The sequence below is a fragment of the Cydia splendana genome, chromosome 4 (assembly GCF_910591565.1).
Source record: "Cydia splendana chromosome 4, ilCydSple1.2, whole genome shotgun sequence".
Taxonomy (NCBI): domain Eukaryota; kingdom Metazoa; phylum Arthropoda; class Insecta; order Lepidoptera; family Tortricidae; genus Cydia; species Cydia splendana.
In genome coordinates, this window is record NC_085963.1 from 17,953,443 (window position 1) to 17,970,117 (window position 16,675).

The 16,675-nt window shown below is 36.9% G+C and overlaps 1 protein-coding gene across 1 annotated transcript in view; it reads right to left on the reverse strand.

The window, feature by feature from the left end:
* LOC134790165 (homeobox protein dve-1) overlaps positions 1 to 16,675 on the reverse strand; it is a 95,148-nt gene that overhangs the window by 33,528 nt on the left and 44,945 nt on the right. Inside the window, exon 2 of the mRNA XM_063760977.1 lies at positions 13,707 to 13,863. Within this exon, the coding sequence (XP_063617047.1) occupies positions 13,707 to 13,863 (157 nt within the window). The remainder of the gene's footprint in view (positions 1 to 13,706; positions 13,864 to 16,675) is intronic.

The window sequence follows — 16,675 nt, forward strand, 5'->3', positions numbered from 1 at the left end:
TCTTAGGATGGGTCGGGAGTCGGGATGAGCCGGATTACCGCCATAGATGTCCGCAGGCTGGATTAGACCCGACTACGTACCTATCTATAGCTCCGTCTGAGTTGGAATAACAGTGGTTTCGGTTCGTTGTAAAATACACACACTGACGATTTTTATATCCTTCCTTTTTCCTCGCGTTATCCCGGCATTTGGCCACGGCTCATGGGAGCCTGGGGACCACTTGACAACTAATCCCAAGAATTGACGTAGGCACTAGTTTTTACAAAAGCGACTGCCATCTGACCGTCCAACCCAGAGGGTAAACTAGGCCTTATTGGGATTAGTCCGGTTTCCTCACGATGTTTTCCTTCACCGAAAAGCGACTGGTAAATATCAAATGATATTTAGATTTTTAGATCTATAGGGTAAAATAGATGTTGAATTTGTTATAAAATTATTTTCATATATGAATTAACATCATATATTAAATATAGGATCATAACATAACGTTCCCTTTATTTTAGTTTTAAGCCGAAAATTTTATTAATAAGACTAGTGAATATTTATAGAGGACCAAGTTAAAAATAGTATTTTGTTGGATTTAAAATATAAATAATGTATATTTTCCCTAAGTTGTTTACTAATATTTTTTTTTATCTTGTGTAAAGGAAGTCACAAAAGCTGCGATTACTTTCAAAAAAGTTTTTAAACAAGTATAATAATTAAATTAAGTGTTTTCAGTATAAAATAAGAGGGAAGTAAACTAGTTTCATCACATGTGAAACACAAGGACTGCATTCCCATTTGATGTTGATTTATTTTATGTTTATGAACTCGACTGTACACGAGTTCATAAACATTTTTACGAGCCTACGCTCCAAAAATATATTTGCACGCCTCTAAGACACTGACAATAAGGTCGTGTAAATATATTCTTGGAACGATGGCTTGTAAAGAAGTTTGTGAACGCGGCCGTACAGTCAGCAGCAGAAGTTGCTATGCGGGCCAGGTGTTCGAAATTATCTTGACGCGACTTTATTGTTAAGAGAATAAGAGCGTGTCAAGGTAATTTTGAACACCTCGCCCGCTTAGCAACTTCTGTTGCTGACTGTACCTTGCCGTACACCAATCTAACATGATCTTAAATCTGTTGGCGATGCAAGTGCCGACGGCGGGGGGGTGCGTGCGGCGAGGGTTGGGGGGGGGGACACCTCATCAATCACCGTGAGATTATCTCCTCAAGTTCAGCCCAATTTGAGGCATGCACTCGGCTTAACGCACACAAACAAACTACACATACAAGCAAATCACAACTTTATCAACTCACATGAGAGTCGGTTTTTCTTTGGCGACTAAATACTTCGCGATATGCTTTTAATAAGGATTTTGTTAAAAAAGCTACTTTATTTTTGTATTTATAAGCATTTGTGCAGAAAGGGAAGTTGGATTAATTTATTTTTTAATACTGGCACTAAATAATTTATCGTTCGACTTATTTTTAAAGGTTTAATCATAATTTGATTTAAATTTGGCAACCGTCCTGAGAAAAGTAATCTCTGCTCATGCAGTGGCATTTAACTTTACAAAATTATCCAGATTAGATAATGAGTTGACAAATTAGCTGCATATTGCTCATAACAATATAGTAGGTAAGTACAAATAAGTGCTGGCATAATGCACAGAGAGTAATATATAACATATTAAACAAACTGTACCTACCTCCTACCTCTATAGGTATTTAAAATTGGTCTTGGCCCTTAGTGTCACAAATAACAAATAACTGTTATTAGGTAGGTAAGTATTTCAATTCAATACGAATTAAAAAAACCTCACATGTCAAAAATTGTGAAACATAATAAATAGCCTCCTCACAAGGATTAATTTAAACATTTCCAGATTTGCTGTCATTAACAATATCACATTCACAATCATATAGAGCTTAAAAACATTTCATACATATTAACATTAATATCTTCTTCCAAATACAAACATTTAGTCAAACGCACACTCACGCACACGGCTTAGTGCATATGTGTGTGTATCATAATGCAAATCCTTATGATCATTCTTTTGTGCTTGACATTAATTTTGTTACGTATCAAACCTACCACTATATGCGCGTGAGTTGTGTGTGTACGGTGCGTTTGTGTGAGTTAATCCGCCGGCACCAACAGAGAGATGCAATCAGCTGATCCTCTGATCAATCGATAAAAAAGATGCCAAGCGCGAGTTGGACGTAGTAGACGTAGGACCAGTAATTCAATGTAGTCAAAGTTACTTAATTTTATTAATGATCTCCTTAACATGAAGTATTAGTATATTTATTAGGGATTTAATTTTGTAGGTAAATAAACAATAAAAAAATAAGCTTACCTAGTAAGATTATTTGATTGATAAACATGAGAAATTTTCTGAAAACTAACGCAAATGAAAATAAGGAGCAAAAAAATGTTCGCCTTTTCCAGGCGGCTCTACATAACCGTGCAAGTCGTGCAACTAAATACCTATAGACATGCTGGCCAGACCCAAATGATTTTTTTAGGAAAAAAATATAGTGCAAACTGCTAGCAACTCTTTAAAAATAGTAATTTGGCCAGATTGTTAAATTAAAAGACTGTCAAGTCGCCCTAAAGATGGCGCCAATTTTTTTGTGGAAGGCAAACATTTTTCCAGTCGGAAAACGGAAATCTAAGTGTAGTAGAATCACTGCCTAAAGTTATCCATGCATTGTGCGATTTGTGTCCGGTTCACAGCGAACACCAGCGTAACTCCGAAAATCAATCCGGCCGGGTCACACACCACCGGTGCGGTGGATGATCTGCACCATTTGTCAAGATTAGGCTTACAGTGTCGGTATACGTATACCTGTGCCTCTGGGAGTTTGAGGTAACAGAAGAAAAAACGTGTGTGTTTAATGATACTGTTAGTATTGTGGACGATTTAAGTTGTAGAGGATTGCCGGACTTGTTTATCTTGCCTGCATGGTAGGAGTCATGCTCGCGGACAAACTTATTATAACATCGCTTCGACTGCAGCTATACGTAAACTTAGAGCTTTAATATTGCTTGTATCGAGCGATAAATTATATGTAACCGTTGGAATGGCAGCCATGGTAACACTAGTACGCAATGTATGCATTTACTTTAAGCGTCGTAAGAAGAAAGGGTTGGGTTTTTTTAACCGTAGCTATAAGTTTTTAAATTGTTAAGATGTACTAACAAAATATGGACCATGTTTGTCTGAAATAAATGCATTTTTTTTTTATTTTTTTTTTTTATTGTTTTTATAATAAATTTACGATATACATAATTTCAGGGAAGCATCCAAACTATGATCATTGATTGACAACATAAATCTTAACTTTAACCGATAGGCATACGATTCAATATCGCGAATATCTACAATATTCCATGATGAATTTTATTCTAGGATCGATTGATGTCACACAGACTTCAACATTTTATTGCTAAGACATTGGCACTACATGCATCTACTAATACTTACATATATATATGTCCAGTCTATTATTACAAGACAAATCCTCGGCAAGTTATTCCCTCAAATCCTTGCGGGTAATCTCCACGGAGATCGGCCGGTGGGCACCCTAATCTTCTCTCATCCGGATCAAGCGCTCTACTTAGCTCTGTGTGTGCTCGGTACAGCGCTCTCTGTTGCCAAACTACGTTTTCATATGAAGACAATGCTCTAAGGATACTTTACAGTGAACGATTTTAAACTAATAGGTGTGACTTTAATGGTAGTTTTTTTAGAATCTCAAGTAACTTAACTGTATAAAAAAAACTTTGTATATTCATGCAGAAAACAGTTACATGAACGAAAATAATGTGCATGTTGTCCTATTTTTTGAACTCATTTGTATAGACATTTAACCTATTTATGATCAGTGCTTGTCTCATACAAAGATATCAGGTATGATGTTACTAAATTACACTTCTTAAGTTTGTTTGACATGTATTTATGATCCAATCCTATAATATGTACCGTAAAATGGGGTGAGTTGGGTGAAATTTGACTTTCAAACCTCGATAAAATTTTATTTTTACATGTGAAAACTGAATGGTGTATATAATAAGTGGTTCGGACGTTTGTATTTTAGTTTGTATTTTATTTTGGGTAGTTCCATTTCATAACTTTGACGATAAAGAGGAAAACCCACCTCACCCCGTAATAGTGCCTCGTATTTGGGGTGAGAGGGTTTTTCATACAAAGGTGATTTTGGAAGATTGTTGGATCGATTTTTGACATTGGAAATGTCTTTTCGTTCGCTCCAGTATACGGTCCGATTTCACGAAAAAGTGCGATCCCCTTATATCTCGGAAAGTTGTGAAGATATGATATTAAAAAATAAGCTCAAAAGACGCATAATCACGAGAGCTGTAAGGTGCAAAAATAATTATTCGAGAAATTCAAAAACAAAAAAAGTTATGGTCGAAATAGTGAAAATAAAATTCAATTTTTTCCGAATTTTTGATTTTGGTGCTCGATAATTTGGAAACGAAGAATGATATCAAAAATTTGAGAAAAACGGCTCTGGACAATTTAGTCAGCTACAATTTGAGCCTAAAACAAAGACGATCGGGTTAAGGGTTTGCCCTGTAGCCTAACCTTAAAATAGTCAAAAAATCAGCACTATTCGACAATCTATGCATTCTTGTGGTGGTGGAAATAGAGATAGAGGCAGAGGTAGAGGTAGAGGTAGAGGTAGAGGTAGAGGTAGAGGTAGAGGTAGAGGTAGAGGTAGAGGTAGAGGGAGAGGGAGAGGGAGAGGGAGAGGGAGAGGGAGAGGGAGAGGGAGAGGGAGAGGGAGAGGGAGAGGGAGAGGGAGAGGGAGAGGGAGAGGGAGAGGGAGAGGGAGAGGGAGAGGGAGAGGGAGAGGGAGAGGGAGAGGGAGAGGGAGAGGGAGAGGGAGAGGGAGAGGGAGAGGGAGAGGGAGAGGGAGAGGGAGAGGGAGAGGGAGAGGGGGGAAACACTAAATAAAAACTTAAATGAAATGGTCTCACCTCAGCATGTTCTTGGCGGCTGCTAGCAGATAGCTGATGCTGAACCCTGGCAGTACCTATTGGAACTCAGGTTTGGTGCAACATAGACAAACGCTGTTATGGTCATCTCTCGTCGCGTCAAACTGCTATCAAGAAAATTTCGAGCTCGAGTTTAATACAACATAAGCACACGCTGTTTTGGTCATCGGACTCGTCTCGATGAGCACTTAGGAGAGTAGTAACCAAGATAGAGCTGATGCTGAACCCTGGCTGTACCTAAAGGAACTCAGGTTTGTTGCAACATAGGCACACGCTGTTTTGGTCATCCGACTCGTCTTGATGAGCACTTAGGACAGTAGTACCCAAGATAGAGCTGATGCTGAACCCTGGTTGTACCTAGCGGAACTCAGGTTTGGTGCAACATATAGGCACACGCTGTTTTGGACACCCGATTCGTCATGATGAGCACATGGTAGAGCATTACCCAAGATAGCTGATGCTGAACCCTGGTAGTACCTATTGGAACTCAGGTTTGGTGCAACATAGACAAACGCTGTTATGGTCATCTCTCGTCGCGTCAAACTGCTATCAAGAAAATTTCATATCTTGCAGCAAATGGGCCGCTGCCGATCACCACTTCTCGAGTTGACTACGGATTTGCCGTGTAATAATTTTCTTGTACTTTGAACATTAATATATCCTGCTTATTAATCGAAAAATGAAATATGTACCTATACTTATGCGCCACGGCGACAATTATTCAAACTTGGATACGCGTGTGGAAATTTTGCAATTTGTTTGTTCACATGCGTTATGTCCAGGATACTTGTGTTAGTCTAAGAATAAAATAATTATCATTCAACGTTGTAGTTTTATTTTGTAAATTTTTCCTTATCCAGACTTTCTCGTCGCTCAGCGACAATATTTTTTCGAATTCCGTAGATTCATTTCCAATGTGCTCGATAGTCGTGTGAGGCACGAAATCTGTGAATTTTTTTTATTATGCGTATTACTATAGCCCCATTTTAAATTGGAATACATTATTTTTGTAGCAGTAGCCTTAAAATCCCTTCTCACCCCCCTCTCAAACCTTCTCTCCCCATTCATAACCCATCTCTCCCCGCGAAACCTACTCACCCCGTTTTACGGTAATTTATTAGCCATGAGAGCTGAAGACACTGGTTCAAATTCAACCTTACCCACAGGCCACAGGAGACATTTGTCATTCTTTCTTTGTTATACCTATTTATATTTTACTTATTTGTACTTATTTCAGCCGGTTTTCCATTTGTTTACCAGACCCTGGTCGCAACAGGTATTCCTGATTATGTTAATCGGTCTACGTAATTTCGCTACCTATTTATACGTATCCCTGGTAAAGTGTACCTACATACTACACGGCTATATCGGGATGATTCTCGAGCCGGATTATACCGAGCGGATTAGGACCTCGTCCTGCGGCCGTCCCACAAGACGCACATATATTATTATAAATCTATGTATGTATGTATGTTATAATAGTGCGATTTAGTTTATAGTTGATTATTTACGAATAAACTACAATCACACATAATCATTGTTTGTAGTCTATTTTTTAATCAAGGTGCCGCTTGATAGTTGGAAAAAAAATGGACATCTTACACAAATTACCGACTGACTGACGTAACTCATGAGCAAATATCCTTTCTCATTACACAAATAAATGCCTTTACCCAGATCCTAATGTTAAGGCCCTCAGGACCTGGCTTCCAAAACTGGCTTTACAGACAGCGTCACCGCCTTTATCCAAAATATAACTTCATTTGTTTTAAGTAAGTGCTTACATACATTTATGGCCATTCAAGGCTGCCGAGAATATCAAAGTTTTGAAGATCGCCTTTAGTTATCTCTGTCACTCTTGCATAGTAGAGTGATGGAGATTATGGGCTCATTTAGACGATGCGAGAACTCGGATGCGAGTTTCATTACATTGCGGTTTTTGGACGGTCGGTTGAATTGGACGTAACCAACAGGCGGCAATGTAACTAAAATCGCATGCAAGTTCGCGCGCCGTCTAAATTAAATGTCGAAGTTTGTTTACCGGGTTACCCCCAAGGATATCACATTTGTATGGAAGCTATCGTTTATACTTGCGTAATAAAAACATAGTTAAACTGTATTTAACGTTGACAAAAGTTTGAGGTTTGATCTTCAGTATGCATTTGCGTTTGGTTTTTTTAAACAGTAAAGCTGTGCACACACGGACCGCAACACGCACTCTTCCGGAAGTTGCGAACGGTTCTTCCGGACTGAAATATAGATGCACGATTTTAAAAGTAGCGAATTGGTAGTGCAGTATCAGTAACCAAAAAATAAAACTGTCTTTTTTGTAATTTTTTGACGATGAACCCGTCAGGTCGTTCCCATAGGCGTGGTATATAATTAACGTGTATTTAAAATGTATTCCTTGCAGTCTTTTACAAACTATTCCCGAGATTTAAAGTACCTATGCTAATCTCTTATTACTCCAATTACTCTTTCGTTGTGACATGCTAAAATATTTATTTATTTACTAAAAATGGATTTTTTTTTTATTAGCTTTCGCTTTATTCCTTCTGTTAGTATTTTTAACACTATTTGAAGTAAAAAATCTACTAGAAATGATAACAAATCACTTCCAAAAACACCAAGTCCGACTCCCAACACTAGCGAGATAAAGCCTCGCACACACGACCTGCGGGATCGCGCTCATCCGGATGATCCGGATGGATCAGCCTCGTGTCGCCCGGAGATAAAGCTACTGCACCCGCTGCTACACGATGTGACGAAATTTACTACGTTTTTGGAGCGTATATACGTATATTTTTGGTTTATCTGTAAGTTCCTTTAGCGTTAAGTTTTGATTTTTTGAGAAAGATTTATGTCTGAGAATCAAAAAAGATCTCTGAAATATGCATGGATGACGATTACATAGGAAAGTTAATACCGTTCATAACACCGAGATAAAACATTGAGCTGGTGTAAATAGATAAAAAAATGGTTTAAAGTGAAAAACAAGCTTTTACAGGCGTCTTTTTAAAGCAAAAGTGAATTGAATATGCTATTGCTGAACCGGTGAGCTAAATCTTAGGCTCTGTCTTCACTTTCCATCAGGTGTGACTAAGGTAAACGTACTGGTGCTCGACGCGGTCCCAGTGCATGTCATCTTGAAACTTAAGTCATTGTCAATAGAGGTTAATAGATTAGCATGTCGAGCACTAGTACGTTTACCTTGTAGGATCTATCGCCGATCAGTTTATAAAAAAAAAAGGATCAAAGAATGGAATCAGCAAATTAGACCTGCCTGTAAGTATTCTTGCATTTATAATGTATTCGGTTTTATTTTTAAATTTGCCTATAATGTTGTTCAACTATAGCATTGTTTGAAGAACATATTTTGTATTAATTTTGACCTGCGATGCTTCTATTTTTGCCCTCACTGACCTTACCTATAATAATTGAATATGATTAAATTAAGTAAATATTGCTAGGAAATAAAATACGAATTTTAATCAACCGATTCAACGACAAATCTAAGACCACCACTTTAATTTGATTTATTAGTTAAGAAATCGGCTTAGATAAATAATGTATTTACAGTATATAAATTGAAGACAAGATATTGTTTTTTAATTGGCCATCGTCTGGCATAAACACATAGATCTATAAGATAATATGTAATTTACATTCAAACATTAGAAACTACCGTTGATTTTAGCAATAAAGGTACGCTGTATCTTACATACAGAATAAATAATAATTATAATACGACACAATAAAAAACATAAATCGGCTTATCTATATAAAACCGGCTTATTCGAATCCAGTAGCGTCGGCAGATAAATTTAACGTCACGTTACCGCAAATATATTCATCGACATTTTGATTCAAGATAATGGCTATAGATTATTATACCAGTTTAATGAATATTATATTAAAATGAGATTATAAACGAGATTATTTTTTAAAACGCTGGCTCTTGGCATTTTATTTGATTGATTTTGCTGTTTTATAAAACACTGTAAAGCTCTGCATTGATAGTTGTACGAATATTTACGTATCAATCGCTCGATTTCTAAATGCTTATAATGAGTAAAGTTTTACTTTAACATAATGTTAGATATATAAAGTGCTACTTTATTAGTTGCAGATATTTTAACAGGTGATACTTTACTTTAAAACAATTAACTTTAAATAGAAATTAAGAATATTTAATTAATTTTTCTTTTGTTTTAATTTACCGAAAAAAAAATTATAAGGAAAACTGCAAAAGGTTATTAGGATAAAGTGGCCAGACAGTTAGGTGCAAGGTAAAATAGGTACTAGAATCTGTTCAATGAGTTCACATTTAATAATCACATTAACAGGGTGTTTTTACGTAGCAAATTAGTTTTTCAGTTTCCTCCAAAAAACATCGTAAAGGCTATAATGTTTCATACTTAAATATACTCCAGGAACAAAGTACTATCAGCTGTATAAATATCTGCAACTAACAAAGTAGCACCTTATATACCTACTTGTGATACATACTTAAAACACTTAAATAATATCATGTTAAACGAATTAAAGTTTAGTTGCTTGTTTATTTTGCTGTTATCTATGTTAGATCTATGTTACTTAAACGGTAATCTTTAGTGGTGTAATTTGAAATGCTTAACTTATTTCAGTTCAATACATCTGCATGATAACATGATCGTTACGATGTCTGTTGTTTGTCAATGACTTATATAAACTCGCTACTTACCTAAATTTTGACTAATTTGCATAATTTACCGCTGTGTATAAGACATCAATCACATTATAAAAAAGCGATATATCACTGATATAATCACAACCATAATAGGCCACCTGGCGGCTTAGCACGGTCGCGTTTTTATCCCTTGTCACCATGCCTGTCACGTTCTAACAAGTATGTAAGTGCGAAAGGGACGCGCATAGTGATAGTCGATAAAAATGGAACCGTGCTGAGCCCGCTGGACTGCTCTTCTGACGCTACCCAGGTACGAATTGACAAAAAGATTTATATCGCGGACGTCGGCGTAATCCGGCGGGCATTGTGCAATCGCTAATCGCTCGTCGATGCTCGGCTTCAGAGCCCCGCGTTTTCATTGGCTGCTCATGTTATTGGTCAATCCAGTGTAAGTTGACCTTAAGAACCGTAATAACTATTTGAATCCGAGATCGTTCTTACACTGGTGCGCCGGAGTTCTAGACTCGCTTGCAGTAACCGGTTGAAATGACATCCTCGCTCGGAATTAATAATGATTAATAACGCCCGATTAGAGGCATTAGGCATTAACTCGCCACCGCCTTTGAGACGGTCGACGCCAAAGATATGTATACATTTTTCGGCTTATTACAATGCATTAGGGTCCATAAATGTTTCGATATCTTTGACGTCAACTACACGTCAGATTTAGCTTTTGTTATAGGTTTTCTTTATATTAACTTATCCTGACGTTTAATTTTTATTACAAGACATATTTTTTATATTGATCGATACTTCCTTTTTGATTAGATCTTTGAAGATTGCGGATTGCCGATGTCTAATCTAAGGATACAACTTAATCACAATTATAACTCAAATTTATGGAAAAATATATAAAAAACCTTGGTTCCCCGATTTTCTGCACAAGGTGTTTATTAGGTGTTATCATACTACACCACGGAACACAATAGACGGTGCAGGCCGGAGTTTAGGCAGACCGAAAAGGAGATGGCGGGACGACTTGGACGCATTCGATCTACCCCAAATGGTGGGAAAATGCCGATGACAGGGTCGAGTGGAAAATACGAGGGGAGGCCTTTGCCCAGCAGTGGGACACCAAAGTAGGCTAGGGAAAAAAATAAAAAAAAATAATCATACTACATATATTTATATATATGCAAGCTGTCAGAACATGTTATCTCTCATTGAATATGGAACCAACCTCGAAAAATTGTGTTCCAAAACATTTAACTGTAGCTTTTGAAGTTTTGGACGCTTGTTTGACATTTTATATTAACACATTCATTGCCACTAAGTGCTACGGGTTACGCTCATAGCGCGTAGCCACGTTTTCGCCGTATGTAGCGCGTAGTCGCTACGAACAGTGTACCCGACTGTCGGGTTCTTGGCCCTGAATGTGTTAAGGTCATAAATTAAGATGCCAATAATTATATAGTTGGTTGCGTAATTTTTCCTTTTTCCTTAATGTTACACGATAGCTCATGTTATGGTATAGATATTAAAATATCTAAATTGTTATTTCTATTCAATATGAAATTACAAACCGCGATTTGAATAAACCAAGGGCACTAAAATCCTGAACTCACCCCCTTTACACAACTCTTGTACGATTTCGGCTTTTGCGATTAACCGAGCCCTAGTAGGTATGCACTTTCTGATTAGCTCCATACATCAATTATTGTCTATGGTAGTTAGTGACGGGACGCGGAATAATCCCTTAGGAGGTTATTATAGTGTCGGCAACGCTCATGTGGTAGCTATGTATCGTCCATAGGCATATTGGCTACCATGCAACGTGTTATAAAAAAACCTCCCATGTCTTAACGTTAAGCGGCGAAACCTTTGAGTATTTGTATACATTTGAAATATAGATAATTAAATATATTAGCAGGCAATTTTTCTGTTTTGTTTTTTGTATCTGCTTTATTCCCTTGAATCAAATCAGATTATTCCCGAATGTATGACATGTAATATTTTCGAAAAAGGCACATCACTAATCATAGTATGTGTCTGTGTACGTGTGTACGCGGCTTAATGCATTGAGCTCGCCTTACGGGCAGACGGGATGTCCCGGATTAGATTTAAGGGGTAAAAGAACAGGAAAGAGAGGGAAGGGGATTTGTACACGGCCAAGACAAGGACGTACGATGGCAGAGATTTAAAGATTATGCTTTATAAAGAGAGGAGTATGAATAGAAAATTATTGCGTAGGGAATAAAGAACTAGAGAACAATTGTGGGGGAATGACGCGTTACTATAAAATTGAACTTATTACGATTAGAATTGTAACATTTTTGCAGAAAAAACTTAACACCAATTTGAAATAATTTAAAGATTAGTTAAATTTAAGAATCCTTTGAATGTTCGATGAAATTTTGATCCGTTAAATACGAATTCATCCTTTAATACGTGTAATTAAGTAATTTTATCATGTAACCAATCCTCCTCCTGGTCTAGTATCGGCGCGGGCACTTGTTTTTACGAAATTGGTTGCCCTGTGATCTGACCTTATCATTGTTTCAAATAATTCCAAGGTATTACTATGCCTTATTTAGACTTGCCTGCATGCGTATTATGGATCGCTTTATCCACATTTATCCACGTGATAAAATAACTTTCACTTTTTAACTCTGCGGGATAGAAAGAAACGGACACCGTTTTATCACGCTGTCACGTAGACAAAAATGACCATCATATCCGTTCTGGTTTTCTTACGTTGTTTTACTTCACCGAATAGTGACTATATCTACTAACAACAATTCCATGAACAACAAAACACACTGACCCTTTACAGCCCTATAACATGTTGTGGTAATTCAAACCAAGATAAGCCAAGTACTGTCATTTAGTAATGTATTGTCATTTTAGAACTAAATATATATTTAATTAATATTGAAAGACCGTTAAACTTTTACGACTCAACAGTACAACCAGCACATCGTTGCTGTAGGAATCTCTACAAATACCCGATCCGTAGAACATAGGGCGTGTATACCACAGAAAAGTATACGTCTTGCGTCATTTTGGAACCACGGCGGTTAAGTTAAAAGATATCAGTGAATCAATTATGGCATCAGATTAGGCGAAGATGAGCTGGGGAATTCTTCCAAGCGTACATCCGAAATTAACCAGCTTAACTTAAGCCCTCTGATCTGTGATAGCTATGCGCGATCGAGGTTCAGACTTATCCTGGTTTATACTAATCGGTGGGAATCACAGTCAGGATGCAGACAAAGGGTCCGGCCGGCGCGTGACGGCGAATAAGCGGTGTTATAACGGATATTATACGCTTGCAGTTGGGTATTAATATTTATAGAATAATCGACCTTATTTCGTTGGTATGATGTTTAAGTATATATTAATTATATTTGTGACTGGCTGTATCTCTTCTATTTCAAAGAACAGGGAGTCAGCTCTTCATTATTGTAAACATGTTGGACCGGGTATGGATTTCGTGACTTAATCGTTGATGGTACCTATATTTACCTAATTCAAAAATAAATAACTGATTTGCAAGACCGAAGTGATCCCATTTATAAGTGTTCCGTGAACAAAGTTTTGCACGGAACACTAAAAATGGTTAAGTTAATAAAATCGTTATTTGGAGTATTAGTAGACCGTTCATAGTACATCGATGAAGAAGGTGATATGAATTTTTCCTGTCAATGAGAAGAAAATCTCCATCGAAAATGAAATGTTGGAAAACTTAACACGGCAGTTTCATAAAAAAGTAAAACTCCACGTTACAAAGACGTCTATATATGAGCCATAGGATTTTAAGAGGAAGCAGGTTGTTCTTCGGCGAGAGCTGCGCGTGGCGCTTATGGTGCGCCGGCGAGTTCATGTTCCGCGGCGACATCTTACTGACGTGATGCCCTTGTTGACTAGTTGATGAAAGCTTCCTGCTTGTGCTACAGCAGCACGTGGCGTTTGTACACAAAAGGCGTCTTGCAGTGCCGACAGTCAGATTAAACACTTACCGGAGATACCCTTGTTGAGCAGATTGTTGAAGGCCTCTTTCTTGGGCGAGAGCGGCGCGTGGCGCTCGTGGTGTGCTGGCGCCGACGGTGGGCGCGCGCGTTCTTCAGGTGACCGTCTCGGCGGCGTCTTGCTGCGCCGAAGCTCTGATGTCAGATTCTAAAATAAAAAAACGGTCTTTGAGAAAAACGCATTTAACCGATTTTCAAGACCGAAGTGATCCCATAAGAGCTCCGCGAACAGTTTTGTGCGGAGCTCTAATAAAGGTTAGCGCTACATAGGTGAGATTGGAGCAACACCAACAAACAAAAATAATCACAATATCTTTTAAACGCCGGTATACCCTTACATTGTATGTTAAAAGAACCACAACGTGTACGAACCACATACCTATCATTTCCTAAAAGCAATTCTAATAACAGTAGTGGTAGAAACCGTAAGGCCTTCTATTTGCCTAGAAACGCCATAATTATCCAAATACTGCACTCCCAATTATTATTTAATCCACGTATTTCCTGAGAAAAAGTCTAGACCGAAGCTAGAACTTGCAAGTTCAGAAATAGTTCAGCGATTGTACGGTATACTTGCATGCATTTGTGCAATGTTTGTGTATGCATGCTGGGTGCAAGGCAGAAAGACGTGCACAAAATGTGTAAGCATGCGTTTAGGTATACATGGTCATATTTCCGCAACATAACGGTATCGGATTTCGATGCACAGTAGGTATAAAAGTGCTTATATATCTACACAAAATAACAAATAGATACAAAGTTAAGTAGGTGCCTACAGTCAAGTGTAAAAATATGGATGCACACATCATACTCAAAAGTAAGTGTCAGCGAATTAAGAACTATGGGACATAATTAACTTATAGGCGCCCATATTTTTACACTTGACTGTACCTGATAGGTGCTAATAGTTACAAAAGTTAATGTTAATGTCCTAATATCGTGATACAACTTGTCACTTATATTTTAAGAAAGACACGACCAAGAACCGTATTGATAAAACCACCTTGTTATTAACTAAATTTTGTCACGCAGTTAATCACGGGAAATATCGAGTAGATTTGGTATTTCCATTTTGATTATCACTCAATTGATAACTGCGCTTAAAATAGCTCGTTATGACGGTTCACGTCAGAACACGTCATACAAAGCCTTATAAGTAGGTATACCTACTTATAATGCGTGGCTACGTATGACGTTTAATATAATGACACAAAGTTAACTTAAATGGACCCAAACTTTCTTATGTTACTAAATGTTTCAATTTCAATTTCAAATAGCCTTTAATTCTGCTACTTAGTATCTAGTTACATATATATATATATTTTTTACCATGCATTTCTTATCTAGCTTACTATTTTGAACATGCGAACTATTTCATGTATTACATTGCTTGATAATTTTAAAATTTATATTAATTTGAATATCTATTGCTTCAGAATAGACACAAATACAATTTATTTATTTGAAAATACATATAATTAATATATTCACTTAAGTATTAAATTTATTTAATTGTTAGCTTTCTTTTAATTTAATTTGAATAAAATTAAATTTGCTAAATGTTACTATGTATTAAAAATGTGCAATATTCAGACTCGTCTTCCTAATGTCAAAAACAGTCGAGAAGTCAAGGAACTTGCAATATAATTTTCTGTAAAATGGGAAAAATTTGTACTTATTGCAAACGTTATTATAATAATTCAATTCAAATTTTCTGTATAAAATGTTGGGATAGTACATTTTATTACAACAATAAAAAAAACTACAGTAAAATATCAAATGTGATTCTCTAATCTAAGAAAAGTCGAACCACTTAAAGCGAGTCGAGATTCAAATTGGACACTTGGGGTATTGCGTCAGTCGATACGTTCGGACTGATTATGTTCATTGTGCCTGAACGACGGACGTAATGGCGAATCTGTGAAAGTCCTTTAATAAGGTTAATGCGATGCTGACTTGTTTATGGCGTGTGTGGGGTTTAAATTGGCGAACTACGACTGAAAAAAGTCAAATGGACATGTTGAATTAAGTTTACGTTATGTACGTTGTGGTAATGTTCAAACGCTTCTTGCAAAAGATTCTTGCTGAAGGTTTTGTCCAGGTCCAGGCTGTGGTTGTCTTTGGGACAAAATATGAGAATATATCATCATGAACATACTAATTAAGACTCAAGATATAAAATATGTTGACGCATTACACCTATAAATTAAAAAGTACGTGAAAAATGTTCATTCATTACTATTATTTTTATAAGCTTAGGTAATGGGAAGATTGATATAATGTAGGAATGATGACGATCGAATATCATGTATATTTTTTAAACTCATACGTCAAAAGTTTGCCAAAGATACGGCATTTCCGTGTATGTCAGAAACTGACATATCCGATCCATAACGTATCTTTAGTAAGTTTGTGACGTATCTTAAAGTATGAATCAGGCCGTAAGTATGTTCATGCATAGATTTTGAATGTGCACAAGTTTAATGTAAAGTAAATGTTTGTGACAGGTTCACTGGTAGAGAATGTTCCATGTTTGATAGTTTGAGTTTTTCTTCTTATTCTATAATCATTACATGAATAAAACTTTTTTATATATTATATATGGAATATCATGAAGCGCGGACGAATATCAATAAAGCGCACACGCCGTCGATTCGCGCCACAGATACGTCTAATATCGTATTGGAATTTGTGATGCCGTTTAACCCCAGTTAACCCAGATTACGCAGCTCGGCGCCTGATTCGTCCTCGCAGCCTGATTGTGTTGTGACACAAACTGTAATGTATTATGTGTTAACTCTTGCTGCAATCACGGCGAGATGGTACAATTACAATGGATCTGTTCGCCGAACTTGTAATTTGTTTGAATGAAACGTTTTGTGTTTGTTTATGTTTAAGGATATTGGGATGCTGTATATAGTTGTCAAAGAAATGTTACATTGTAATTGTAGTTTAAATTG